Below are 25,964 nucleotides of genomic sequence, written 5' to 3' on the forward strand. Positions count from 1 at the left end.
AAGATCTTTCTTCCCAACTAGCTTCCTTTAGACAAAAATACCTTAACATTTACCTTCACCTGACTTTAAAGCACATGATATTACCTGATAACAGGAAAAGCAATATCGTAATGATGAAGTCAATGGAAAATAAGTGGTTACCTTTGGCACTTCAACAACATGATTACCTTCCCAAAAGTTAAAAAAACACACAGTGAAAAGGAAGTGAAAGGCTATTTTAATGATCTGAGATTTATTGAGTGTGAGATTGTAAAAGTTCATCGTCCTTTCAATGACCCAGCAGAAACAGAGATCACTGTTACCTGCGTTTTAAGGCTCCAATGATCAAAAGCGTCAATGACCTGAAGTAACAGGCAGCCAAAGGTTGAAAATGTTGAGGCAATATTCTCGTCCAACAAACCTTGTCTAGTCCCAGCTGGAGGCATATTCAGCTCCGGGTGTGAAGCTTAGTGTAGCTTAGAGTCCTGTATGGTTAGAGCACTCGTCTCACAAGCGAGAGGACCTGGGTTCGATTCCCAGCTAGGGCGAAACACTGGGCAAGTTTCCTTACTCCACGTACCTTTTACCTAGCAGTAAGCAGGAACACGGTTGTTAGCCGATTGGTGGATCGCTTTTTCGAGTGTAATAATCCCTTCAAAAAATAACAGTAATTTGGTCACTCAATCCACGACTCTTTGTGGGACACTGCTGTGCGCTTTCACCTACAAAAATACAATCAATTCACTTTACAGTAATATTCTCTACAGTGCTTTGAGACTCAAAGATGTGTTACGGTGCTATATCAAATGCAAGGATGGTTATTATATGTGGCTACAACAACAACAACAACAAGATTCCATTTATAAAGCGCCTTTCACGTCAGGAGGACGTCCCAAGGCGCTGCACAGTTGGGTCATGACCCGAGCAGGGGGGAAATGGTGAGGGGAGGGAAGGGAGGGAGCGAGGAGGGGGGAAATGGTCAGGGTGAGGGAGGGAAGGGAGGGAGCGAGGAGGGGGAAGAGAGTCGAGAGGGGAGCTGAAGGCTCGGTCAAAGAGAAAGGTTTTGAGACCGGCCTTGAAGGAGGAAAGGGAGGAAGCGGCGAAGGCACTGGGGGATGGAGTTCCAGAGCCTGGGGGCTGAGAGGCTGAAGGCCCGACCACCGATGGTAGGGCGGTTGGGGCGGGGGACGTGGAGCAGACCGGAGCCAGAGGAACGGAGGGTACGGGCGGGTAGGTAGGGGATAGTAGGTTGGAGAGGTAGGAGGGAGCGAGGCCGTGAATGGCCTTGTAGGTGAGGATGAGGATCTTGAAATCAATCCTCTGGGGGATGGGGAGCCAGTGGAGGCGAGCGAGGGTGGGAGTGATGTGATCCGAAGCCTGGTGCGGGACAGTACACGAGCTGCAGAGTTCTGAATGACCTGCAGTGTGGAGGGAGGTGGCGGGAAGGCCGGCGAGGAGAGAGTTCCCGTAGTCCAGCCTTGAGGTGACAAAGGCGTGAACCAGGGTTTCAGCAGCGTGAGGGGTGAGGTAGTGCCGTAGTCTGGCGATGTTCCGGAGGTGATGGAAGGCGGTGCCAGTTGTGGTGCGGATGTGAGGGAGAAAGGACAGCTCAGGGTCGAACAAAACGCCGAGGTTCCTGACTGGCTTTGAGAGGTGGAGAGTGCAGCCTTGGATGCTAATGGGTTCACAGCCCAGCCCTGATACACTGAGGCAGTGTTGCATTATTGAATGTGTTATCTTTTGGATGAGATGTTAGAGGGTGAGATAAATTACATAAACATCCACATAAACATCCAATTAAAATCTCAGATCATTAAAATAGCCTTTCACTTCCTTGTCACTGCCTGTGTTATTTTTTAACTTTAAGGAAGTTAATCATGTTGTTAAAGTTTCAAAGGTAACTGCACTTATTTTCCATTGACATTATATGGTAATAAGAAGCATAAATTATGGGTGGTAGTTGCAAGGGACTTGGTTTATAACTTGAACAGTGTGGTATCCGCACTGATATCTGCACGGAGTAATGGGGGTGGGGAGCCTGTGTGGGAGAGAATATGGGCAAGGTTTTATATAAGTTGGAAGCTCTGGGAGCTAATTCAATCTATTTGTATTTTTCATTAACTCAATCTTTCCAGTGCTTTGGGACATCCTCCCTATGTGAAACGGGCTATACAAATGTAATTTTGTCATCTGCATTTTTCAAACTGCATTTCCTTTTGCGATAAGTTGCAACTTTCCAAAAACTTTACTAAAAAATTTGCACTTGTTACCTTTGGGAGTTAATTTTATACCTGACATTTCGTTAACCTATTGACCAATATTAACCTAACATTTTTCAGGAATGACAACCATTGTGATACGCTTCAAAGAGCAGCTTTGGGAAGACAAATATGCATGAGGTGATGGGGAGGAGGGAGCAAATCAGGTCTGTCTCAGAAAATTACATTTGTATGGCGCATGTCACCTCTGTAGGACATCCCAGGCGCTGGGCAGTCAGGAATTTGGACCTGAGCAGGGGGGTTGGGGTCAGGAGGGAATCGGAGGATAGGGGTAGGAGTCCATTGTCTTCATATTCAAGAATTGTGGAAGACTCTTAAATTCATTCTTAATTTTTTTAAATAACATTTAAATAAATTTGTTTTAAAAATATATAAAAAAAGACCGCAGTTAAACTAACTTCCGAATGAAGACTTCAGATTCTTCCATAACACCTCGCCGTCCTGGAGTGTGGTCAGATCGTCTTAGGTCCGTTGTCATTTCTCACCAAGAGACAATGGGCCAATGAGACTCTGGACCAATTGAAGGACCAATTTTCCATCAACTCGTGGGTTAATGGGGAGTCTTGGATAGCAATGTGCCAGGTTTTGTGGGAGGGGAGAGAGAGAGAGCGCACTGGAGTCTCTGACTGATTAGACAATGCTGAATCTAATCAGTTGGAGTGTAAATGTCGGTTGGAGTTTGATTCCTAGGTGGTATCACGCAATTCACTGAAATGGAAAATGAAATTAAATCTATTCCTTTTCCTCCCCACCCCCCAGAATATTTCAAGATGGTTCGCAGCCTCGAGTTGATTGTTTGGAAATTTAAAATCGAGCAGAGCTTTGGAAAAATCTTTCTCATGAAACATACAAAACAGTCTTCCAAATTAACATTGACAATTTTTTTCCCCCAATTTTATCCATATTAAATGTCATGTGAATGGACTTAAGGCCTCGTACGTGAAAGAATTTTTCCTAGGGAGTAGATACGCGAGATCTTTTTCCCCTCCCTTTGTAGTAAGGGATACTAACTGAGGCCAACTCCTGCCCCATCACGGTAGCCTGGGAAATGACCGCAGATCAATCAAGTATCAAATCCAAGTCAATGGAGTATCAAACTCTGCGACCTCCTGACCCCCCTACTATCCTGCTCACTCCCTCCGCTCAGCAGGCTCCAGCCTGCTTCACGTCCCCCACCTCACTCACCCCACTATTGGCAGGCGAGCTTTCTGCCACTCTGCCCCCACCCTCTGGAGCTCCATCCCATAGTTCCTCCACCTCTCCCCTTCCCTTGCCTCCTTTAAGATCCATCTCAAGACCCTCCTCTTCAACCATGCTTTTGATCACCCTGCTTCCCCCACTGCCCTCCACCCTCCGATCCCGATCCCCAACTCGGGTCCAAAACTCTGAGAAATTGTTCCAAAGCTTCAGGGAGTCGTGGCTGAAAGCGCGACTGCCGATGGTGGAGCATAGGGGACGAGGGATGAGCTGGAGGCCAGATCCAGAGGCAACGGGTAGTGGAGTGGCGAGTAAGCAGGTTGGAGAGGTACGGAGGTGCTAGGACGTGAAGAGATTTGTATACGACTTGCGAGACCTCAGCAGAACAAAGCCCGCCCAGGTCTGGATTGACCATTTCTGCAGCATTTCTAATTTATTGAACACGAGATTGCAAAGGTCCACTACCCTTTTAATTACTTAGCAGAAACACCGATCAATGGTATCCTTGCTTTAAAGCGAGTTGGGAATCACGTTCCAAAAAGGGTCAACTTTGAAACTGTTTTTCCCAAAGTTCATTGAATCATACACACACCAGCTTCATAATAAAATTCTGTAGAATTAAACAGTCTTTATTTTGAAGGCATATTTCCTGTATGTTTCTTTTAAGAACCAGCTTTAAGACTGAATTCATCAGTGTGCTGTAGAGCTCTGTAAATACACACAATCCACCCAACCTCAGGTGGAATTTCTCCCCACCTGTCCAGAGTACAACACCTGATTCAGGAAGCTCCAATAAAAAGGCTGACAACCTTTGAATTGCCACTTAAGCACAGCCATTTAGAGAAGGAAGCTACAAAAGTGAGTGCTCCTTCAACTCAGCATAAGGAATCATGAAGCTTACCGTCAGCCTGCTCGGTCTCATCACCCTTCTGGTAGGTTGTAACTAGAAGCTTTGAAATGATCCATTGAAGGAGAGAATATTCTCTTGTCCTGTGTACACCACAATTTTTAAGCAATATCTGACCTAATTAATGTACAGCAACAACCTGTGTTTTATTCAGCACCTCTCATGTAAAATATTGTCTCAAGGCACTTCACAGGATTTACTGTAAAGTGCAGTGACTGTATTTGTAAGTGAACGAGGCAGCCAATTTTATCATTAACACTGTTACTTCCTTATATTGCAGGCATCCAATCTTCCAAGTTCGTCAGCTACTGTAGCTTCATTAGTGAATGGCACTCAGACACCAGCAGTGAATGGCACTCAGCCACCAGCAGTGAATGGCACTCAGCCACCAGCAGTGAATGGCACTCAGCCACCAACACCAGCATGGAATGGCACTCAGACATCTACACCAGCATGGAATGTCACTCAGCCACCAGCAGTGAATAACACTAAGCCATGGATAAGTAACCCAGCAACCCCAACGATACGCCCCACAGATGCTGGGCCAGTTTCGGCGACCATTACATCTTTTACCCTGGTCCTGAGCTCTGGATTCTCTATAATCCTCCATTACATTCTGCACAAATAGCCTTCAAGCCAGGACACCAGCTTGGCTATCCAACACATACCTGCCTCGGTTTAATCAAGAGGAGACGACGCACTATAATCGTCATCTCTCTGTTGTAAGCAGTTTTTTTTTCGTTTCTAATGAAGTCTGTTTGGGAGCAATCTATCACCTACAAAATTCTTTACAAAATTCAGGCACCTTCTGATCATATTTTCACTTTACAGCAAAATTCTTGTTGTAATTCATGTTGTGACGCACCATAAATAAACTAATTATCCTTCCAATGCCATGTCTCGTACTTTATTAACGCAACAAATGTTGAGAAACCAAGGTCGAGAAGAAAGAGAGATGTAGGGGAGCGGGGAGGGAGGGGAAGTATGTTTAGAAGGGGTTTAGATGCGCCAAGCTTGGGGTTCAAAAAAGCTGTCGAGTGTGCAGGAAAGAAGAGAAAGAGAGAGAGGGCGATGTCACGGATCCTGGGATAGAATGAGAGTTAGAGGAGAAACAATGGAATAAATGATAAAAGAAAATGCTCAAATTACAGTTCAAATACCTTGGTTGGATCACACAAAACTCTGTGCGCTGACTGGGTAACATCTGTTAGAAGGAGGAGGCGATGGTTAAATGGCCTTTTAACCATACTCATTTATATTCTATTTCAGTGAAAGGTGCTGTATAAATGTAAATTAATATTGTGTTGGACTCCCCGCGACCCACCACTCCCACAGCCGCATTCAACGACTGCCCTTGTGTGTAACTTGGTGTCACTGTAACCATCCGACCCTCTCTCTCCCCCCACACACAGCTATCCTGGTGCTATTTAAAGATTACCTGTCACACAGTACCTCAGACTTGTTGCATATATAATGATTAAAAGCTTGGCAAAAAATTGTCGGACAATTTTTAACAAGATTATCAAGGTTTTGGGGGCAATTAAGCTGGTGAAATTGAATGTATAATTGGTTAATTATCAACCTGGATTTCACGCAATGATTCTTGTGCAATTCACTGTCCTCTTCTGTGGCTATAAGCAAACGTCACAGATTTAGTAAATTTTCCCATACACCTGGACTGTTGGCAGCACAATCATAATATCTCGCAATCGGTGCCACAGAATAATCCGCAAAGTAAAGTGAAACGAAACTCGTGCTCTGGTTTTCCATTTTCACCTAAAAGGAAGCTGATTGTTTCACCGTTGATATTGTAATACTTAAAGATAAAGAAAATATTTACAGTTCCAGCCGATAATCAACACACACACACACAGATAAGTGGTGGCCATATGACTCACTCAGTCACGATCTCATATCTAGGCCAGGAGATTATGAGTTCAAGACCCACATTGGGGTCTTTGAGCTCATAGTCCAGGCTGACTTTCCTGCACACGAATGGCGGAGGGAAGCACACTTGGAGGTAAGTAGTTAAGACATGACTGTGTCTAACCAAATGGACGTTAAAGATCGCATGATGCTGTTGGAAAAGAGAAAGGAGTTTCCTGGCTCACAATCTTCCAGATAAAATGGACTGTGTACAGGATCTTGGACAAATTAGCTACTGTATATTCACCTACAAAAGATAGCTACGTCACTTGACAGCAATTACCTGTGACACACTTTGAAATTATGGCAGATCTTTTAATCTCATTCTCTTCCAAGAGACAGTGCAGAGGAGAACAACTAGGAGTAGATTAGAGAAAATTGTCAGCCTTGACAAGAGAGATCTCAGAGGCAACTTTATAGTGGTAGAATTACATTTGTAATGGAATTGAGAAAGTAAACCTGGAACAATATTTTCAGACACCCTGAAGCAGCAGATTGTAAGGGTTGGGAGGGAGAGGCATTTAAGGGCTAACAGCCTTTCCCTCCCAACATGCCCCAGTTCTGACGAAGGGTCATGGACCTGAAATGTTGACTCACTTTCCTTTCTCCATAGATGCTACCTGACCTGCTGAGTGTTCCCAGCAACTTCTGTTTCCATTTATAATTTCCAGCATCTGCAGTATTTTGCATTTAGTTTTATTTTGAAATCATTATGCCCTACAAATAAATTTCTGCTACCATAAACACTATGATCCCAATATGCTAGTGTGGCAAAGTCCAGACATATTAATCTTTGAACCAAAGCTGCCCAAGGTATCAGCTGCCCTCTGGAATCTAACACTTACCCATTATCCACCACCAGCCTTGCAGCAGAAACTCTATTCCATTGCTACCTGGTGATACATCTGCATTACTGCAACATCAATTTGTTTTTGGCCAATTGGGTGTTTGGCCCAATCAGAAACCCATCAACGTACTTAAACCAAACTGAGAATATTTAAACCAAACTGAGAGTTACGTGCAGCTACACATGGAAATTCCAGAGATATTTGTTAGATGGAGCATTCTAACCATGGAGGGTTGTATCCTACTTACCTAATTCTGGAAAGTATTAGGTGCAGGTTGGCCATTTAGGGACCTCAGAGTGTGCGTTAGGGTAACTGCTGGAGTCTTTTCAGCTAAAACCGCATAGCTCGCTATTGAGAGCCCTGAATGGAAAGCTTTCCTGCTGCTTGCCCAGCTGGGACCACCCTATCAGCAAGGGCTTTGGCTTGCAGAGTTAACAGGAGCTGAGAGGGAGGATTCCCTGCCCCCAGGGGTCTGCCCTTCCAATTCCTGTCACTGAGCCAGGCTGGCTTTGCTGTCATCAGCAGAGCCAATGGAGTATGGTAGACTCGCCAGGCCATTTGGACCACCACAGAGGGCTGGCTTTATTCTCCTTGATTCTATATGACATCTGTAACATCAAGTTAAATTGGGATTAAAGTATTTGTCTGGAGTTAAGGGACAATGGGCTGACCAGCCTTGGTCTCTACTCTCCTGTCCAAGACACCACATCATAAGACTTCATAACCAGTTACTAAGCTAAGAATACCATTCCCATCTGCCTGTCACATTCTCACTTTGAGGGATGCTTTTAACCTTCAAATCCTAACAAATTAAAAGGAGGACCCCTTCAAACCTGGTCAAAGCAAAATAGGGAACAGGTGGTGCGCTCAAGCCAACCCATTCCCAACGAGAGCAAATCAAAACGTCCAATAGAGGCACTTGGATGTGTGTATAAGTAAATTAAGCATGATTGAGATTTAATTGGTGAAGGGACAGAGTGTGTGCAATTGTAAACTCCATCCCGACAAATGGCAGTCAAGAAGACACTCCTAAGCTTCTCCTCGGGCACCTGGAGGCTTCCCCACTCAGTGAGTGTCTGTGACTTTGCATCCGAAAATGTTCTTATTGATAAACTGGGAGCAGAGTGATGTCTGCAACCCTCTGCCCCTGTCCTAGTCCAACCCTCGCCAGGCAGGTGTGAGCCGCTAGCACTATCTGGGCGGTGATGGGGTCGGTATGTGCTGGTGTATATGATAGATTATACCTAACCACTTTAGGGACAGTGTTTTATTTAATTAGAAGGTTCTACGATGAAGACTTCTGCATCCTTGCCTCTGGAAGGGGAGGAGATGGGGGAGGAGATGGGGAAGGGAGGAGATGGTGGGGCGGAAGGGTTGGGGAAAATATATAAATTGAAGTTTAAGCAAACTTTGGAAGCTTTTTTTCTGTTGAATCGAAACAGGTTAATTAAAATGCTATTTAGCTTGATAAAGATATCACTGCTTTGGATGCCCATTAATTACCTGTCCACCCGATGGCTTGATCTCAGGATTGGGACCAGCTGAGGATATGTCTCCACTTGAAAGGTGTTATACAGATGTAATCTTGTTGTTGTCCTCATGGGAGTTTGTCGACCAGCTCCTAAAATATAGTAACCAATGTTTTTCTCTTGTTTCTGTGTACCAGTGCTCTGAGACTCTATATAAATGCAAGTTGTTGTTTTCTGTATCTTTGGTGGATCTGACTCTTATCAGGTGCTGCTGAAGCTCAGAAGGATCTCCTAGATTACCGCGGACTTGGGATCGGGGTTCTAGGTCAGTCCCGCTCTTACAGCTATACCACAGCAAGCCGCATGGACCTTTGCTATCTAACCAAGGCTTCCTTGTCAAACAGAACTGAGCCACCGATCTGCAGAGTTCGCTGAAATCCTGGAGAAGGTTAGGAGCAATCTGCAGAAAATGCTGTGAGTATCCCTGAACTAACCCCAGTGCTAGATGCAGCAGAGAGTGTGGGTGTGAGTTCAATTCCCGCTCTCTGCTGCTTTAGTTGATGGGATGGGGGAGGTGGCGGGGTTGCAGATCTGCTGTTTCTAATCTCAACACTCCTCAGATTGGGATATCTGACAGGGTTCCTGTTGCTTAACTCCCCTCCCACCTGCCTCATGTCGCTGCCCACTAGCTTTCGTAAGGGATTTGAAATAATCTTATTGAAATAAGATGCTCTCTCTCTCTGTTCTCTTGGGGAGGGGTCCACTGAATGTGGAGGGTGAGTGGCATATCTCCATCGCTCTCCAATCCTTGTTCAGCCAATTTAGTGGCTACGTGTCATAACCAATTGTTACCTTTCGATGTACAGAAACATCCCCCAGAACTACAAGGTGCTGTTCCTGCAAGGAGGCGACAGGGGTCAGTTCAGCGCTGTCCCCCTGAACCTTATTGGTCTGAAAGACAACAAATGTGCGGATTACGTAGTCACGGGCGTCTGCTCGGCCGAGGCAGCTAAAGAGGCCAGGAACTATGGCAGAGTCAACATCGTGCATGCTGAACTGGATAGCTACACAAGTGAGGCTTGCTGAAACTGCGGAGGTGTGAGACTCTGGGATCTCAGCCCACACTGGCCGAGAATGTTAAGTAACTCATTCGGTCAGTGCCTGGGCGAGCGAGTGTGCTTCTCCCTCCTGGGAGATCACTGCCCTGAAAAGGTGGGATGCACATCCTCTCACCAACATCTTCACTACTAATGTATCCTTTGCCAATCTCACACTTTCGGCAGGACTTTTGTAAATGACAGCTGGCCTGTTTTAAGCGTGCATAGCGCCCCTGCGTGAGGGCTGATATACAAATGTAGTAAGTAGTTGAAAAAAGATCTTAGCTTGATCTGAGTTTTTTTTAAAAGTTGGATTGCTATTGATGCTCTGGCACTGGGTTGTACCCATCCTTGCCCCACGTTCAACCAATTTCCTGCCCAACTGGACCAAAACATTATTTTTCAAGCGTTTGCCATTTGCGGCTGAGTGATTTAGTGTCTCAAATTACTTTACATGTAATTGCTATCCAGTGCAGTGATAGCAATTACAGTGGGCCAAACTTCCCCCAATCTCAAGGCTGGATCTCAACCAAATCCACAAGCACTCCAAATCGGAATATGTTCTCTGTTTTCAGAAATCCCTGAGCCCAGCAGCTGGTGTCTGAGTGTGGACGCCTCGTACCTGTATTACTGCGCCAATGATTCCATCAGTGGTGTGGAGATCAACTTCATCCCTGACTTCAGAGATGCTGTGCTGATCTGTGATATGTCCTCCAACTTCCTGTCAAAGCCAATAGATGTCTCAAAGGCAGGTGGATTGAAAACACTTGATGTGAATTGAGACCAATAACTACAGTGGAATGGTGCTTCCAGTGCAAAATTAATAATTGCATTTGGCTTTATGGCTTGTTCCAACTTTCTACATAGTAATCATGTCTGGTGTTTGACCATTCTTTCATTTGTTCCATCCAACTTTCCCCAAAATGCTCTTGGCCGTCTCTCTCATCACCTATTCCTTGAAGGTTTATTTCTGGGGTCTTGTCTAGCTCTTTTTGGCAACCATTTATCATTCCCAACTTGTCTGTTTGTTCATTGTAAACAGTTTTATTTTTATTATTAAAACTGTCCTGAACATCCTCTCTTTTTCCCCACAGTTTGGTTTGATATTTGCCGATGGTCAGAGCAATGGTTGTGCTGGCATCACTGTGGTCATAGTGCGAGAAGATCTTCTAGGCTCTGCGCTCAGTGGTTGCCCCATAGTCTTTGACTACAAACAGCATGCAGATAGTCTCCACAACACTCCTCTGTGCTATAGGTAAGAGCCTTTACCCTGTATGGCCGGTCTGCCTGAGAAAGAAATTTCTTAGAATTGGTTCTTGCCATCAGTTAATTCTCGGGAGCAAAGCCCAAGATAACGCAAGAGTTTGAAATACTTATGGTAGAAATTGATATGGATTTTGAATAATTGCACATTAATTGCATGGGAAGAAGGTACTTGAAAAAGAAACTTGCTGATGGAATTCTTTATTGTTGTGTTGATTGCCACTGTTAAGCGCTCTGAGACTCTACCCTGCATGCAGAGCGCTATATACGTACAAGTTGTTATTGTTCAGCTACTGTTTTTTTATTTTACACACAGTATCTACATGATGGAATTAGTCTTGGAGTGGATAAAGAGGATTGGCGGCACAGAAGCCATGGAGAGCAATAGTCTTGCTAAATCCAGGCTGATCTACAGTGTGATTGATGACTCTAATGAATTCTATGTGTAAGTTCTCACAGATATTAAACCAAGACCCCCAACCTCTGTCTGGCCTTCAAGTGAGCGTTTAAAGATCTTGTGACATTATTCAAAAAGAGAAGGGAGTTTCTACTGGTGTCCTGGTCAATTACCAACCCTTCAAATAAATTGGTCAATTCACTTCATGATTGTTCCTGAACCATTGCTGATACAATTGGCTCCTGCATTTTCCAAGTGATTAAACTTTGAAGAGCTTTGAAAAGTCTCAATGTGATGAGTGCCATTTAGATAATGCCCTTCATGTTAGGAGGAGGCCTCAAAGCTTGTTTTCTATAAAATGCAAATGTTTTTTCTTGTTCAAATCTCACCATTGCCCTGAGGAATCAATAACGCACAATCTAACCTGCAGGTGTCCTGTTGACGTAAACTGCAGGAGCCGAATGAATGTTGTGTTTCGGGTTGGAGGTGCTAATGGCTGCAGTGAGCTAGAATCTAGCTTCCTTGCTAAAGCTGCGGAGCTTGGCATGATTTTATTAAAGGGTCACAGGTAGGTTAAGTACCTTTACTGCTGCTTACTATTGAGTTGTGTGCTTCATCATAAGATAATATTCTATAACTGACAGAATTGGATAACTGCCCAAATTTCCACTTAGCCTGTAGGTGGGTGTAAGCAGTGTCTGCTGCCCATTGATGATTGCTGCTCTGGTTTCTAGCTCTGTCAGAGGGATCTGTGTCTCTCTCTGCAACACTGTGACACTGGAAGAAATGCAGAAGCTGATAGAATTCATGATTTGCTTTCTGAAGGAACATCAGTCTACGGTCCAGTGAAGCCCTTTGGAACTGACTGCAATTACAATGACTCCTGCATCCTTTGTAATTCATCTTCCCCTCATTAAAAAAAAACTCAACTCGTCAAGAGTACTTGTCTGACTGAATACTTTCTATCCTTGAGCAATTTGGGGTTCCAGTGTTGTAAAGTGATTTTAAAAAGGGTGCAAGAATCTGCATTTCATGTGGTTGTGTTAACGAGGAGTAAATCCACCTTGCACATGGACATTCATATCTAGACAGAAATTCGCATGTATTGGAATGCTCACTTCATCCCTGGGAAAGGTTGAATGATGATCCTTAAACTCTAAGAAGCAGCTGATGACCTTTGCTCCTGGTGGGATGAGGGTATCTGAGTGGGGCCGGACACAGTGCCATAGAGAACTGAGCCTAGATTTGTTTTCTGTGTTCTGGGAGTCTACCCTGCATGAGGGGCACAAGTTGCTGTTGTTAGATTTGGAGAATATTCTTCAGAATCCTCTCACTGTTGGTTCCAATGATTGGATTAACTGCACTTTAAGCTCCACATTACAGGTTTCACTAAAATCTATCCGAAGCAGGATAAGATATAACACCTTATTTTTTTGGTTGGGGGGGGGGAGGAGGTGAGCCAAGGTTCTGGAGCTGAATTCATGTGACTTAGCGTAATCTACAATTTGCATTCTACAAATCACTTGCAAATGTTCCTATCATTAAGTGAGAATTTCTCAGTTGGTCTGTCAGTTGAGCAGAGCAACTCACTAACCCTAACGTCTCACGATAATTTAGGAAACTGAAGCCACTCAGTCTTAAATATTCCATCCTCCCGTTAAAGAGCCATGTGGTGCTTTGTGTTGCTCACTGTATCGCTCTTTATTGGACCCATTGAGACAGCCGGAGAGTGGGACAGTTCCTCCACAGACTTTGAGCTGCCTGGGGACTATATTCTTGGAGGTTTGTTCCCCATTCACACTGAAGCTTTCAGCACTCTGTCAAGACCCATAGTTCCGACCTGTAAAAAGTAAGTAGCATTTTAACTTAATGGTGAAGGAAATGTGATGTGTGGAATTGAACTGAGATTCAAGTAGAGAATGGAGTAATCACAATTTTTGATGCAATTATTCATGTAGAATCATAAAATATTCACAGCCTGCACATAGGTCATTAGAATCATATTTTTGTTATGTCTGTGTTGGTGCTCACTCCCCACTGGAGCTCTCCACTCTAATCCCATACCGCTGCTTTCTGGGTGCAGTGTGTCTGTGTTAGTGCTCGCTTCCCCCACTGGAACTCTCTAATCCCAATTATCTTGATCCGACTCTTATCCCTTTTTACATTATTCCTTTTCAATTGTTTTATTGAATGACTCAATTAATATTAAATCTTGGATTATCATAAATATCATGTTATGGGAAGTTTTTGTCCATTTGATGGGAATTGCATATCTCTGAACAGCGCCACTTGAATGCATTTTACTGTGTAAAGAAAATGCAAATCACATCCTGTCCTTGTAAAGAGAATCATTTTGGGTTAATTTTATTTTGGGAAGAACAAATATGGATGTAGGAAATGTAGATTTTAATATGTAAACAGTACCGGATGGGAGAGTTCCGTTGACCTTAATCATTTGTTTAGATATTTTCTTAGCTGCTGCCGATAAAGAAAAAGCTAATAGGGGCACTTTAAGATTTTTTTGATTCCACACAGAAACCATAATTGACCATAATCGGTGGAAATTGAGAAAATATTAATCAAGAAATACATAAAATGTCAAGGAGAATGAGATAAGTGTAGATTGCTCCAGTAGGAATGAGCACCAGCACAGAAAAGATGGACCAAATGTGCTGTTAACTTTTTATAACAGTAACATAACATGTAGGAGTAGGCCATTCGGCCCTTCGAGCCTGCCCCGCCATTCAATCATGGCTGATCTTCTAATTTAACTCCAGCTGATAACTTGACCCTGCCTTATCCCCATATCCCTTAATCCCTTTTGCAATAAGAAATCTATCTCAGTTTTGAATATGTTCAAGGACTAAGCGTCAACAGCCCTTGGGGTAACGAGTTCCATACATTCGCCACCCTGTAAGTGAAGAAGTTCTTCCTCAACTCAGTGCCAAAAAAGCTGGCCTCTGATTTTAAGGTTGTGACCCCTGGTTTTAGTTTCTCCATGCAAACTATTTAGTTTATAAACCATGCAAACTATTGTCTGTTTAATCAATTTTCAGTTTCAATATTGAAGTCAGTCAATGGCACCACAACTTGTCCAGGATTTGAGCTGTGTTGACCATTCAGTCTCTGACATTTCCTTTAGCTTTCTACGAGCGTCATATTGCATCTTCCAAGCCATGAGGTTTGCTGTTGAGGAGATAAACAATGCCACTCATCTCCTTCCAAATATCACCTTGGGCTACCAGATCTTTGATGACTGCACTTCCTCCATATACATCAAGGCAATGTTTGCCTTCGTGCTGAGAAGGGCACAGACCAGCTCGGGAGCAACACACAATCTGTGTGGCTACCAGCCACGTGTTACTGCCATAATCGGACCCTGGAGCTCAGATGGTGCTACCATCGTGGCCAACATTCTTCACCCGTTTCTCCTTCCACAGGTACGCTGATGCTCCTTACGCTGTATGCAGTTACTCCTTACGCTGCTACCAATCAATAATAATCCTTGCATTTGATATAGCACCCTCTCACATCTTCAAGATGTATCAAAGCACTTCAGAGAATATACTGTAAAGTGAATTGACTTTATTTTGTGGGCGAAATGCGGCAGCCAATTGCTCACAGTAGTGTCTCACATCCAGATTGAGTGACCAAGTTATTTTTTTTTTGAAGGAATTATTGTCTCTCGTATAAACATTAGGGCTGTTTTTCTCTCTCCCAGTGTCCTGGCCGACAAACCCCCCCCCTAATAAAATCGGCCATTTACATCTGTGGCGTAAATTGGCTTTCGCATCCTCTTATAACATGCTCAGTCACTACACTTTACAGTAATTCCAGTGTTTTTTAGACCTCTTGATGGCGTGATAAGAGGTGATAATATATAATAATAATCCTCGCATTTGATATAGCTCCTTATCACATCTTCAAGATCTCTCAAAGTAAAATTAATTGACTATATATTTTGTGGGTGAAACAGTTAAACAATTGTGGATTCAATGTCCAAATTTTTTTAAGGGAATCAAATCCGGGTCCTCTCACTTGCAAGGCGAATGCTCTCACCAATATGCTACAGAACTCCACAATATCAAATGCAAAGATAATTATTATTAAATCTTGAATTAGCAACACAAATGGTGCACTTCACTGGAAATATTTGTCGATTTGATGGGGATTTTGCCAGCTCCGAACAATGCCACTAGATTGCGTTTTACTGAATAAATAGATACACCATTCATTCCATATTTCAACTACTGTCTGCTTCCAGTTCGAACTACAGTCCCTCCACCGTGCCCCCTTCCTTGCCTCCTTCAAGACCTATTAAAGACCTAGTCACCATCTTACCCCTATCCTCGCCGCCTTCCACCCCTCCTGATCCCAACCACCAGCTCGGGTCCAAATCCCTGACTGTCCAGTGCCTCAGGATGTCTCCTAACCTTAAAGGCGTTAATACAACTGTAATTTGTTCTTGTTGCTTGACAATAAATCTTGAACGTCCTCCAAACTCTTCCTGTTACGTTGCTGAGTTTGATGTTACACTGAGAGTCACCACGAGCCAAAATTGTTCTGTTGCAGATCAGCTATGGGGCATCCAGCGAGAAGCTGAGTGACAAAGTGTACTTCCCCTCATTCCTGAGGACCATTCCTAGCGACAAGAACCAAGCGGAGGCCATAATTCTACTGATCCAGAGGTTCAAGTATGACTGGATCGCAGTAGTTGGGAGCGACGATCAATACGGACAGTATGGGAAGCACGAGGTGACCACATTGGCATCTGAGAGGAACATCTGCATGGCTTACCAAGGTATAATCAAGGCAAAAGAGGGCACTTTGAAGGAAGCGATAATTCAAGTGATCAAACACATTGACAGCAGCAGGGTCAACATAACTGTTCTGTTTGCCACCCTTCAATTGACTGTCATGTACTTTCAGACGGCTATTGAGTTAAATATCCGAGACAAAGTCTGGATTATCAGTGAGGCCATCTCTGCAAACAACATCCTTTCAGAAATTCCGAATATCAGTAAAGTCGGGTTAATCCTGGGCATTGCTGTTAGGGAGGGACAAATGCCCGGTTTTCAGGATTTTTTGTCTAATGCTTTGGCTGCCCAGAGCCTGAGTCCATCAAACCTATCCCAAGCGTCTGCTGAGAGCTGTGCTCAAACCTGCATTGAGTGTCAGTCATTCACTAATGCTATGGTCCAGTCTATACTTGGTTCCAACAAGTGGGGAATCTCCTTCAACGTGTATTCCGCCGTCTACTCTGTGGCTCATTCTCTACACCAGCTCCTCAACTGTGACTCAGGAACATGCAACAAGTCCAGGACTTTCCTCCCATCCGAGGTAAGCAGAAGTTACCAAGTGACCAGTCACTGGGTGTAGGGAGTCATCCCACTCAGCTCCTGTTAACCCTGCAAGTTAAAACCCTAACAGTGGAGTCCTGTAGCTCAGTGGTTAGAGCACTTGCCTTGCAAGCGAGAGACCTGGGTTCAATTCCAGGCAGGGTGAAACCTTGGGCAAGTTTCCTTGCTTTACAAGCCTAATAATAATCGCTCCAAAAACAAAACAATAATAAATTGGTCATTTCAATCCATGACTGTTTGTGGGACATTGCTGTGCGCAATTGGCTGCCGCGTTTCGCCCACATATATACGGTTAATTCAGTCTATTCTGTGAAGCGCTTTGAGACGTCGAATAGACGTGAAAAGTACTATATCAACTGCAAGGATTATTATTATAACAGGTACGTTGGTCCTTAGCTGGACAAGCAGCGGGAAAGCTTGCCAGATAGTGATGGCAAACTATGCGGTTTTAGCTGGTTAGACACCAGCAGTTACCCCAACGCACACTCTGGGGTCCCCAACCTCTTGCCAACCTGCGCCTAATACTTTCCGGATTTAGTAAGCAGGGAGAGAGTGCGCATTCCAACAATCTATCTCTGTGTTTTCCATGTGTAGGTGGGATGCATGGAATTCTCAGCTTGGTTTTCATTCTCTTAAGCACGGTGATGGGTTTCCATATGTATCAGACCAAAAAAACACAGTACCAGCTTCCTGGGGCACCATCTCTCTCGACTCAATATCTAGATTTACTTACTTTTTAAACATAATAATCCTTGCATTGGATACAGTGCCTTATAACATCCTCAGGACATCTCAAAGTACTTCAAATAATATACTTTAAAGTGAATTGACTGAATATTCCATGGGTGAAATGCGGCAGCCAACTGCGCACAGCAATAGTGGTGGATTGAGTGACCAAAACATTTCAGAACATTTATTATGGCAGTTGGCAATCTGTTGAATTCAGATTTTATTTTAAATTTGTTCTTTTTTAATGTAATTCATAAAGGAACGTTAGAGCTTCAGAATTAAAGGTGTGTTTAAGAGGCTGCCGCGTTTTATCCACAAAATATACAGTCAATTTACTTTACAGTATATTATGTGAAGCGTTTTGAGACATCTCAATGACATAATAAGGCGCTATATATCAAATGCAAGGATTATTATTATAACTTGGAAGAAACTTAACGCTCCTCATTCTCTTTCAGCTCCTGGAGAGTTTGAAAAGAGTAAACTTCACTCTTCACAACAGAACAATTAACTTTGACGCAAATGGGAACTTGCGGACAGGATACAATATCATCATCTGGGAAAACAAAAGTTCAATTGATCCCTTCAGAGTGATCGGGTCCTACACCCCTAACCCAGGACGTGTGGTCATCAACCAGCCCTTTAACACCTGGGCGCCTGGTCTAAAGAAGGTACATTTCACATTACTCCTTCCACAGACAGACACGGAAACACGCAGACACACGCTGGTAAGCACAGTCACGTGCATCCAGACACGCACCCATACACAGGACAGAATATCAGACCCACTCCCTCAGGTAGATTATCTGCATCTCACAGCCTGGCCTGATGCTCCAGTCTAGTACTGGGGGAAGAATTGCATTGTTGTAGTGGTTGTCTTTCAGATAATAATATTTGCATTTAATGAGATGTTGACATCCCAGCTGCCTGTACCAGGTGCATGTTAAAGTTGCAGTGATAATGTCAAGAAGAAAGTCATTGAGATTTGCCTGCTGTCCTTCCCTTATCCAAATGCATCAGGAAAAGACAGATCAATTTTTTTCCCCCCTCTTCATCTCATCATTGGGCGATGATAATCACCACAGAAATAATCACCATAAGGCACTGGATGGAATGGGTTAATTAGTATTATATTTGATAACTTTTATTGTTCTACCATCTCCTCTAACAGATGCCCACCTCAAAGTGCTCCAGTGAGTGTGAGCCGGGTCAGAGGAAGAATCTGGATGGTTTCCACCACTGTTGTTTCAAGTGTACAGATTGCCCAAAGAACACCTTCGAAAGCAACCACGGTTTGTGTCTCCTCATCTCCTCCACAAGCTACAGATTATTCAGAACTCTGCAGCTCATGTCCTCTCCAGCGCTAGGTTCTGGGAACCCAAATCCCCCCATCCTTGCATTTAATAGCTTTACAGGTTTTACGAATAGCGGATGCACATCTTCGATTGTCCAGCGCTTTGGGATGTCCTCCCGACATGAAAAGCGTATACAAATGTAATTTGTTGTTGTTGTTGTGTCAAACTGCTGAGTCGGCAACGCTCTTGTTTCTGGGTCACAAAGTGCTGGGTTCAGGCTGAGATTCCAAGGTGCCCACCCTGCGTTTGGGCTCTAGTGAGATTCTGAATAACAGCGGCGGCCTGTGTCTCAGTCTTTCTTTCCTTTCTGTACCTATCTGAGGCCCAGATAAAGTGGGATTGGGGGGATGAGTGGTGGTGAGGGAAAAGGAGTATCCCAGCAGGAGTGGTCACTGGTCTGAGTTAGAGCTCACGGTATGTTCTTGTCTTCTCCAGGCCGTTTGCTCTAGTGCCTCGTTGCTCTTTGTTTTACAGATTGCGTAGAGTGCTTCAAGTGGCAATGGGCTCCCTCGAAGAGCAGTGTGTGTTACAACAAGACCATAGTCTACCTGCGTTGGGAGGATGGCATCTCCATTGCCCTGTGCGCCATGGCGGGCGCTGGGATCCTGGCCAAAGCAACCATCACTGTTATTTTCATAGTTAATCTGAAGACCCCAATAGTGAAGGCGGCTGGGGGGAAGCTGTGCTTTGTCATGTTGCTGGCGTTGGTCAGTGGCTCCTCCTGTGTCTTGCCTTCATTGGGTTACCCAGTGAGTTGGTCTGTAAGGTGCGACAGCCGGTGTTTGCTGTGAGCTTCACCGTCTTCCTCTCCTGTATCCTGGTCAGATCTTTCCAGCTGGCGTGCATTTTCAAAATGGCCTCCAGGCTGCCCAAAGCGTATGCCTATTGGATAAAGTACAATGGCCAATATGTCTTTGTGCTGCTCAGCACCATGGTGTCTGTTTTTCACTCTCTTATGCTGCTTATCAACCACCCTTCGAGTTTCATGAGGAGAGACAGCCTCTCTGATTTAGAGTTAATCCTGCATTGTAACAGTGACCTGTTTATTGTCTTCCTTAAAAGCTATATTTACAACATTCTGCTCAGCTTGCTCTGTTTCCTCTTTGCTTTCCTGGGAAAAGATTTGCCCAAAAACTACAACGAGGGCAAATGGATTTCACAAAGTATGGTTGTCTTCATCTTCTCCTGGTCCCTGTTTGCACTCATTTCTTTCTCCGCATCGCAGAGGTATATCCCCATTATTCAGGCAGTTGTCATCCTCAGCAGCTCCTACGGAATTGTTGGAATGTATTTCATTCCCAAATGCTACATCATTCTGTTCAAGCCGCAGCAAAACACCAACGCCTACTTCCAGATGTGTATCCAGGAGTACACAAAGCGTAGATCTACCTAGCGACCCCAGCTAACGGGCGGGAGGGTCTGGAGTGCCATGCTGTTGTTGCCTGTCACAATCCGCCAGTTCTCCACTCCTTAAAAATCCACACCCAATTCGACCCACTTTTAATTAACGGAATGGTCGGCTGGTTTTGCTCGGGTGTTCCGCTCCAGTTAACGATACCCATAGAGGCGGTGAAGGTAGATTTTATCAGCAAATTCAGGCAGAAGCGACTTGACAAAAAAGTTGACAAGGGAGAGAATTGTTGTGTAGACAGATCACGTTGATGTTCCTAAACAGACTAGTAGAAAATTAAATTGTAGCATTTGAGCTCAGTCAGCTATTGTGTGCGACCTGTTATAAAATCTTGGATGTTTTAATCGCTTCAATAAAGCTTTTTTGGGGGGCATGTGAATGTGGTTGGAATGGGTCGAGAGGTGTGAGAGCACGAATCCAAACACTCCGGAGCACTCAGCCTTGACTGTCCCAATATCGATCGGTCATCGGGTCATTGATAACTCTGTTCCTGTTGGGATTATTAAGTTCCAAGAAAATAATGTAATAATACCCCCTCTCTCACCACAAGGCGACGCTGTCCAATGGCATTTCCTTCTCTGAGCCAGACCTTGGGTGGCAGTGCAGTATCTTGCCGCAAGATGTCGCTGTGCACAAGCATTCCGGAACCTGTGCAGTGTGTAGCAACAGTGCAATTAATTGACCAAAATACATCACAAGGTCCTACTGATAGTCCTGAACTGATATTTATCTGGAGGATTTTGGCCTTAATTTCTCTTTTCCAATAGCGTCATAGGTCTCATCCAAAGGACAGCACCTCCACTAATGCGATGCTTCCCCCAGCACTGCTTTTCAGCATCAGCCCGAGCCAATAGCTCAAACGATTAATAATAATCCTCGCATTTGATTTAGCGCCTTATAACGTCTTTGAGACGTCTCAAAGCACTTCACAGAATATACTGTAAAGTGAATTGACTGTATATTTTGTGGGCGAAACACAGCAGCCAAGTGCGCACAGCAGCGTCCCACAAACCGTTGTGGATTGAAGTGAGCAATTTATTATTATAATTTTTTGGAAGGAGTTATTACCCCTGGAAAAGCGATCTGCCAATCGGCTAACAACTGAGTTTCTACTTAGTACTAGGTAAACAGAGGCATATGGAGTAAGGAAACTTGCCCAACATTTCGTCCTGCCGAGAATCAAATTCATGTTTCTTCACTTGCAAAGCGAGTGCTCTAACCACTGAGCTACAGTTCTCTACGGATTAATTCAAACCCAGATGTGGAGGTTGCACCTACAATGGTCTGACAGGCTAAAACCCTGGTCCGTTGGGTTTTCTCCCCTGAATGATGCTAAGTTCTATCTCAAGAGTGCTGACAGCAGTCTGATCTAGTGAGCATCAATCATAAATAATAGTTTGCATTTGATACAATGTCCAGCCAGCTGTGATTATAAGGTTTTTATTTGTAAAATAAGTTAAATTTTCATAAATACATTTTAAAAATCTTTATTACAAGTAAATCATTTTATGTCTGTACAGTAGAGCAGGGGTGGAGGAAAGGTCCCGTGAATTAATCTGTGTGCTCGCTCTCCTCGTCTTCCTCGCTCTCCTCATTGCTGTCAGACTCCTCGTAGAAGGAGATGGTTGCCTGGGCAGGGTAATTGGCCAGCAAATTGGCGGCATCTTCATACATATAATCAAAGCACTTTGATTTCGGCCAAAGGATTCTGCAGGAAAACAGTTCACATTAAAAATCCAGCAAGCAACTGATAACTAGCATAGAACTTCACACTACAGGAGGAAGCCATTCAATGCATCTTGCCAGCTCTCTGAGCGAGCTCTCCATTCAGACCCTCCCTCCCCTTTCATCCCCTTTTGTATTTTTCCTTTACAAATATTTGTCTGATTCCACACACAATCTATTATAGACTCCGCGCTGAGATCTGGTTTGGGTTCCTCACCCACCGCAGTCTCATCATTGTCCATTCACAACATCAACAACAAATTACATTTGGATAGCGACTTTCACATCAGGAGGACGTCCCACAGGATGTAAGTCATCACTTGGTCACTTACTTGACTGGGTGCTGGAATACTGGGCTCTTGTCTGCCTCTGATGAGTGAGGGACATGGTTTCCAAGATAACTGGACATCTGTAATAGTAGAACTTCGAGTTAATAATAATAATAATAATCCTTGCATTTGGTATAGAACCTTATCACGTAGGAAGAACATCTCAAAGCGATTCACAGGATTTTCTGCAAAGTGGAATGACTGTGTTTTTGTAGACAAACGTTAGCAGAATTGTGTACATTAATTTCCCCACACACAGCCATGAACAAATGACTGATTTTATTTGGGGGGGAATGTTGGGCGGGACACCGGGAAAGAGAAACTCCTTCTCTTCGAGTTAAAACTATGGGAACATGGAGTCATTCCGATTGCCCAACCAACAGAAGGATTTTGAGGTGGAGGAGTTTGGAGAGGATGTTCCAGATCCCTGTGGTTAGTGATAAAAAGCTGCCAACGATGGGTGGAGGAGGGGACAGACGTGGGGGAGGGAGGTGGAAGGCTAAATATTACAGCAACCGAATGATTGTATCAGACTTACTGCTGAGAGTTGGCTGCGAGGTCCTCTTTCAGTGTCTTGGAGTGAGTTCAGCCACGGTCTCCACATGTCACCAGGAGCCCTGCAGACAGTAACAGGAAAAGTCAAGGTTAAGAAGATCCCAAACGCCACAACCAGCCTGAGCACTGAAATCTCTCACTCTGCTGTCTTGTCAATCACAGTCATTTAGTCGAGCTCTTGTTGTGGAGTCAGAACACTCTGGGGTTGACCTCTAAATTGGGATTGGAATTCATGGCCATTCCAGGTGATTCCTTCCAATGAGACATTAAATTGTGAACCTGTCTGCCCACTAAGGCAGACATCAGATCCCGCAACACTATTTGGAAGGAGAAAGGATGTTTCTCCTGCCCCCAACCCCCTCCTACTTCCTCTGCTTGTCAAACCACAAACAACAGTTTAATCACTGTCGTCATTCAGTCCTGACTGGCATGGATTAACCATTGCATTGTCTTATAATATTGTAAATAACTGTGTGTGAGACGCTGTGAGATGTTTTTAACGGCTTAAGACCCTGGATCAAGCACAAGTATGTCCGTAATTACTTGCTCGTGGGCTGACACACAATTACAGCCAAGCCCTGCATCACCCACCAAATATACAGTCAGTTCACTTTACAGTATACTCTGTAAAGCGCTTTGAGACGTCTCAATGACTTAATAAAGCGCTATATCAAATGCAACGATTATTATCATTATTTCTTTTGAATCGTCTCAAGGGACTGTCGACGTCCACCCGAACAGGCGGAGAGGACCTCAGTTTAACTTCTCATCTGAAGTGTATGCGCTGTAACAACAGTGACTGATTTCAATACAGATGGCATTGCCGCAACTTCTACAGAGTGTCTGGAGAGGAAATGAAACATTGGTAACTGATAGTCACGATTGATGCCCATGCGGAGAGCAAAGGTCTCACCTTGCGCTGGTTGCCGGATGACTTGTATGCACTCTGCATTGACATTGCAGGTCGTGACAGACTGGGGCGATGGGTGCTGTCCATCGAGCTCTCTGCATTTCACATGAAGGGTCCATCTCTCCTTTGCTGGTGATAGCTGTGATCTTGCTTCTGGAAGTCTGTGTTAAGCTGCACTCAAGTCGCTTCCTCCTTCAATCTACTCAGTTCTCTGCTTCTCTCTTTTTATTCTCTCTCAGCTCACTGGCACCCTTTCCCCCCCCACGCTGCTCCCTGCACTCGGATTGGCTGCTGACCAGCTGGAATGCTGCATTGGCACCGAGATGTAAACACTGGAGCCAAATGCAGCTGTGAGCACAGACACGGGCACTTCCAACACCTACGCCATAGTGGCACAGCAAGAGGCCAAGTGTCAGGAACAACACTGACCAGTTAACTGCTGCAAGTGACCGCAGGCTGGAGCTCAGTAACACACCTCCACACACTTCTCAGCTGCCACACACTGCTCCAGCCCTTCACACCAGGGCAAATGCTGTGTGCAATTGGCTGTCGCCTTTCGCCCCAAAAATCACAGTCGTGTTGGGTTCTCTGTAATTTACACCGAGACCAGACTATGTTTCATTCGAAAGGGTTTTTATTTTAACCTGATATAACTATCCAATGGAAATCTTAATGCAGCAGTTACAAAAATGCAGGACAACACAAATAATAAAGAAATACCACTCGCCATTCCTGGGAGCTGGCCAGGAGACACGGCATGTTCTCATCTCTCAATAACTCCTATTTGGTTTCTCAAACTTTTTATCCCCTGCTATCTTAACTTTAGCAATCTTAAACTTAAACCTTTAAACTTCTTTCCCATTGTCACAGCCAAGATAATAGCGTTATCCTGACTGAGAATGTTAAACAATAAGTGGCCACAAGTATCTCCTGTTTCTCTTTGTTTCAAGAAGCGTTCTCAGACCGACAAGGTTCCAATGCGGTCTTTCAATCCAAATGTCTGTTAATCATTTAGTCTTTTAACTAACCTTAGACAATGGCTAAGGTTAGTTAATCACCTTAGCCATTGTCCTTTTTTTCCCAGACCACATTAACTCATTCATTTATAATTATATTAATCCTTGGCTTTGACACAGCACTCCCCCACATCCTCCAGACGTCTCAAAGCGCCCCCAGAATATACTGTAAAGTGAACCGACCGCAGGCCACGCAGCCGAAACCTTTACAGCCCAACAGTGAATTTGTCTAAGTGGCATGATACGGCGCTGTATCAAATGCAAAGATTATAATTGTAACCTCACTTGTCACAGCCCTAAGACGCGCACTACAGAGTGAATTCAGTCATATCTCCACTCAGAGGCTGGCGGGTGAGGGGGGCATAGTGAGGTTTTTACAATTATGAAAGTTCTTGAGGGGGTAAAGGAGAAAGATCACTAAAAAATGAGACGATAACGAGAGTTTGACTTTTATGAAAACAGGACTGTTCCTGATTTACTACAGCGGTAATTAAAATGGATTTGGATGAATATAAAAAAAGAAAGAGAGTAAAGAGCAACAGATGGGATTGCAGTGATGGAAAAGTCTGGCATTGTCAAGGTGCCGTCCTTCAGATGAGACGTTCCCTCAATCCCTCTACCTTGCCCCCTCCCTCCCTCCCCACTTTCAAATCCCACCTGAAGACCTTCCTTTTTGATTGTGCTTACGGTCACCTCACCCCTCACTCTTCGCTTGGCTCGGGGCCAGTCTCTGGCACTGTCAAGCGCTCCAAGACTCTACCCGGTGTGAAGGGCGCTATGTAAATCAAGTTGTTGTTGACATTAAATCCATTAACCGGGAAAATACCACACTCTGTGAGGAGCAAAGAGCTCACTGATCTCATTTTTCCAAAGCAGTTCTGGAATCTAAATTTGCACCTATATATGCTGCACTTTAAAGGTCCCTGGATTTAATGTGAAGCTTTAATTGATATAATTTGCACCTATTCAAAGCTGCACATTAAAGGTCCCTCACTTAAATTTTACTCCGATCACCCTCAAAACAAATTCTTTCACTGCCTCTGTGAGGTGCCTCATTTTGTACGGTATCATTTTGTAAGGAAATAAGCGGAAAAGTCCCGAGAGGAGAGGTTAAATTGAGGACCCGTCTGCCTGTTCAGGTGGACGTTAAAGATTCCATGACACTATTCAAAAAGAGAATGGAGTTTCTCTCTCCCCCAAAAAATGTTGTTT

The 25,964-nt window shown here is 44.2% G+C and overlaps 2 protein-coding genes and 1 long non-coding RNA gene across 3 annotated transcripts; all 3 read left to right on the plus strand.

Annotated features, from left to right (window-relative positions):
• The first annotated feature begins 4,161 nt into the window (after positions 1-4,161).
• On the plus strand, positions 4,162-5,253 carry LOC103179543. Its single transcript, XR_487989.2, has 2 exons — positions 4,162-4,387; positions 4,643-5,253. It is a non-coding gene; the product is annotated as an uncharacterized LOC103179543 (long non-coding RNA).
• A 1,104-nt stretch (positions 5,254-6,357) lies between these two features.
• On the plus strand, positions 6,358-12,291 carry LOC103179542 (phosphoserine aminotransferase). The gene is made up of 9 exons (XM_042338607.1): positions 6,358-6,382; positions 8,871-8,930; positions 9,010-9,079; positions 9,472-9,677; positions 10,278-10,450; positions 10,797-10,957; positions 11,282-11,410; positions 11,793-11,930; positions 12,097-12,291. The coding sequence occupies exons 1-9, from the start codon at positions 6,358-6,360 to the stop codon at positions 12,209-12,211; spliced, it is 1,077 nt and encodes a 358-aa protein (XP_042194541.1). The 3' UTR covers positions 12,212-12,291.
• A 2,247-nt stretch (positions 12,292-14,538) lies between these two features.
• Positions 14,539-20,199, plus strand: LOC103179621 (taste receptor type 1 member 1-like). The gene is made up of 6 exons (XM_042338608.1): positions 14,539-14,802; positions 15,935-16,702; positions 17,910-18,122; positions 18,623-18,743; positions 19,281-19,572; positions 19,869-20,199. Exons 1-6 carry the CDS (start codon positions 14,539-14,541, stop codon positions 20,197-20,199), a joined length of 1,989 nt encoding a protein of 662 aa, XP_042194542.1.
• Positions 20,200-25,964: the final 5,765 nt, after the last annotated feature.

This window comes from Callorhinchus milii, unplaced genomic scaffold, assembly GCF_018977255.1.
Source record: "Callorhinchus milii isolate IMCB2004 unplaced genomic scaffold, IMCB_Cmil_1.0 Scaffold10, whole genome shotgun sequence".
Lineage (NCBI taxonomy): Eukaryota > Metazoa > Chordata > Chondrichthyes > Chimaeriformes > Callorhinchidae > Callorhinchus > Callorhinchus milii.

Bases quoted from the DNA above. Each gene is read 5' to 3' on its own strand.
- LOC103179621 (XM_042338608.1), top strand. From the start codon at position 14,539: ATGAGGTTTGCTGTTGAGGAGATAAACAATGCCACTCATCTCCTTCCA. The intron at 16,703-17,909 runs GTAAGCAGAAGT...ATTCTCTTTCAG, and splicing joins GGACTTTCCTCCCATCCGAG to CTCCTGGAGAGTTTGAAAAG. The intron at 18,123-18,622 runs GTACATTTCACA...CTCCTCTAACAG, and splicing joins GGGCGCCTGGTCTAAAGAAG to ATGCCCACCTCAAAGTGCTC.
- LOC103179542 (XM_042338607.1), top strand. From the start codon at position 6,358: ATGGCGGAGGGAAGCACACTTGGAG. The intron at 6,383-8,870 runs GTAAGTAGTTAA...GACTCTTATCAG, and splicing joins GGAGGGAAGCACACTTGGAG to GTGCTGCTGAAGCTCAGAAG. The intron at 11,411-11,792 runs GTAAGTTCTCAC...TCTAACCTGCAG, and splicing joins GACTCTAATGAATTCTATGT to GTGTCCTGTTGACGTAAACT.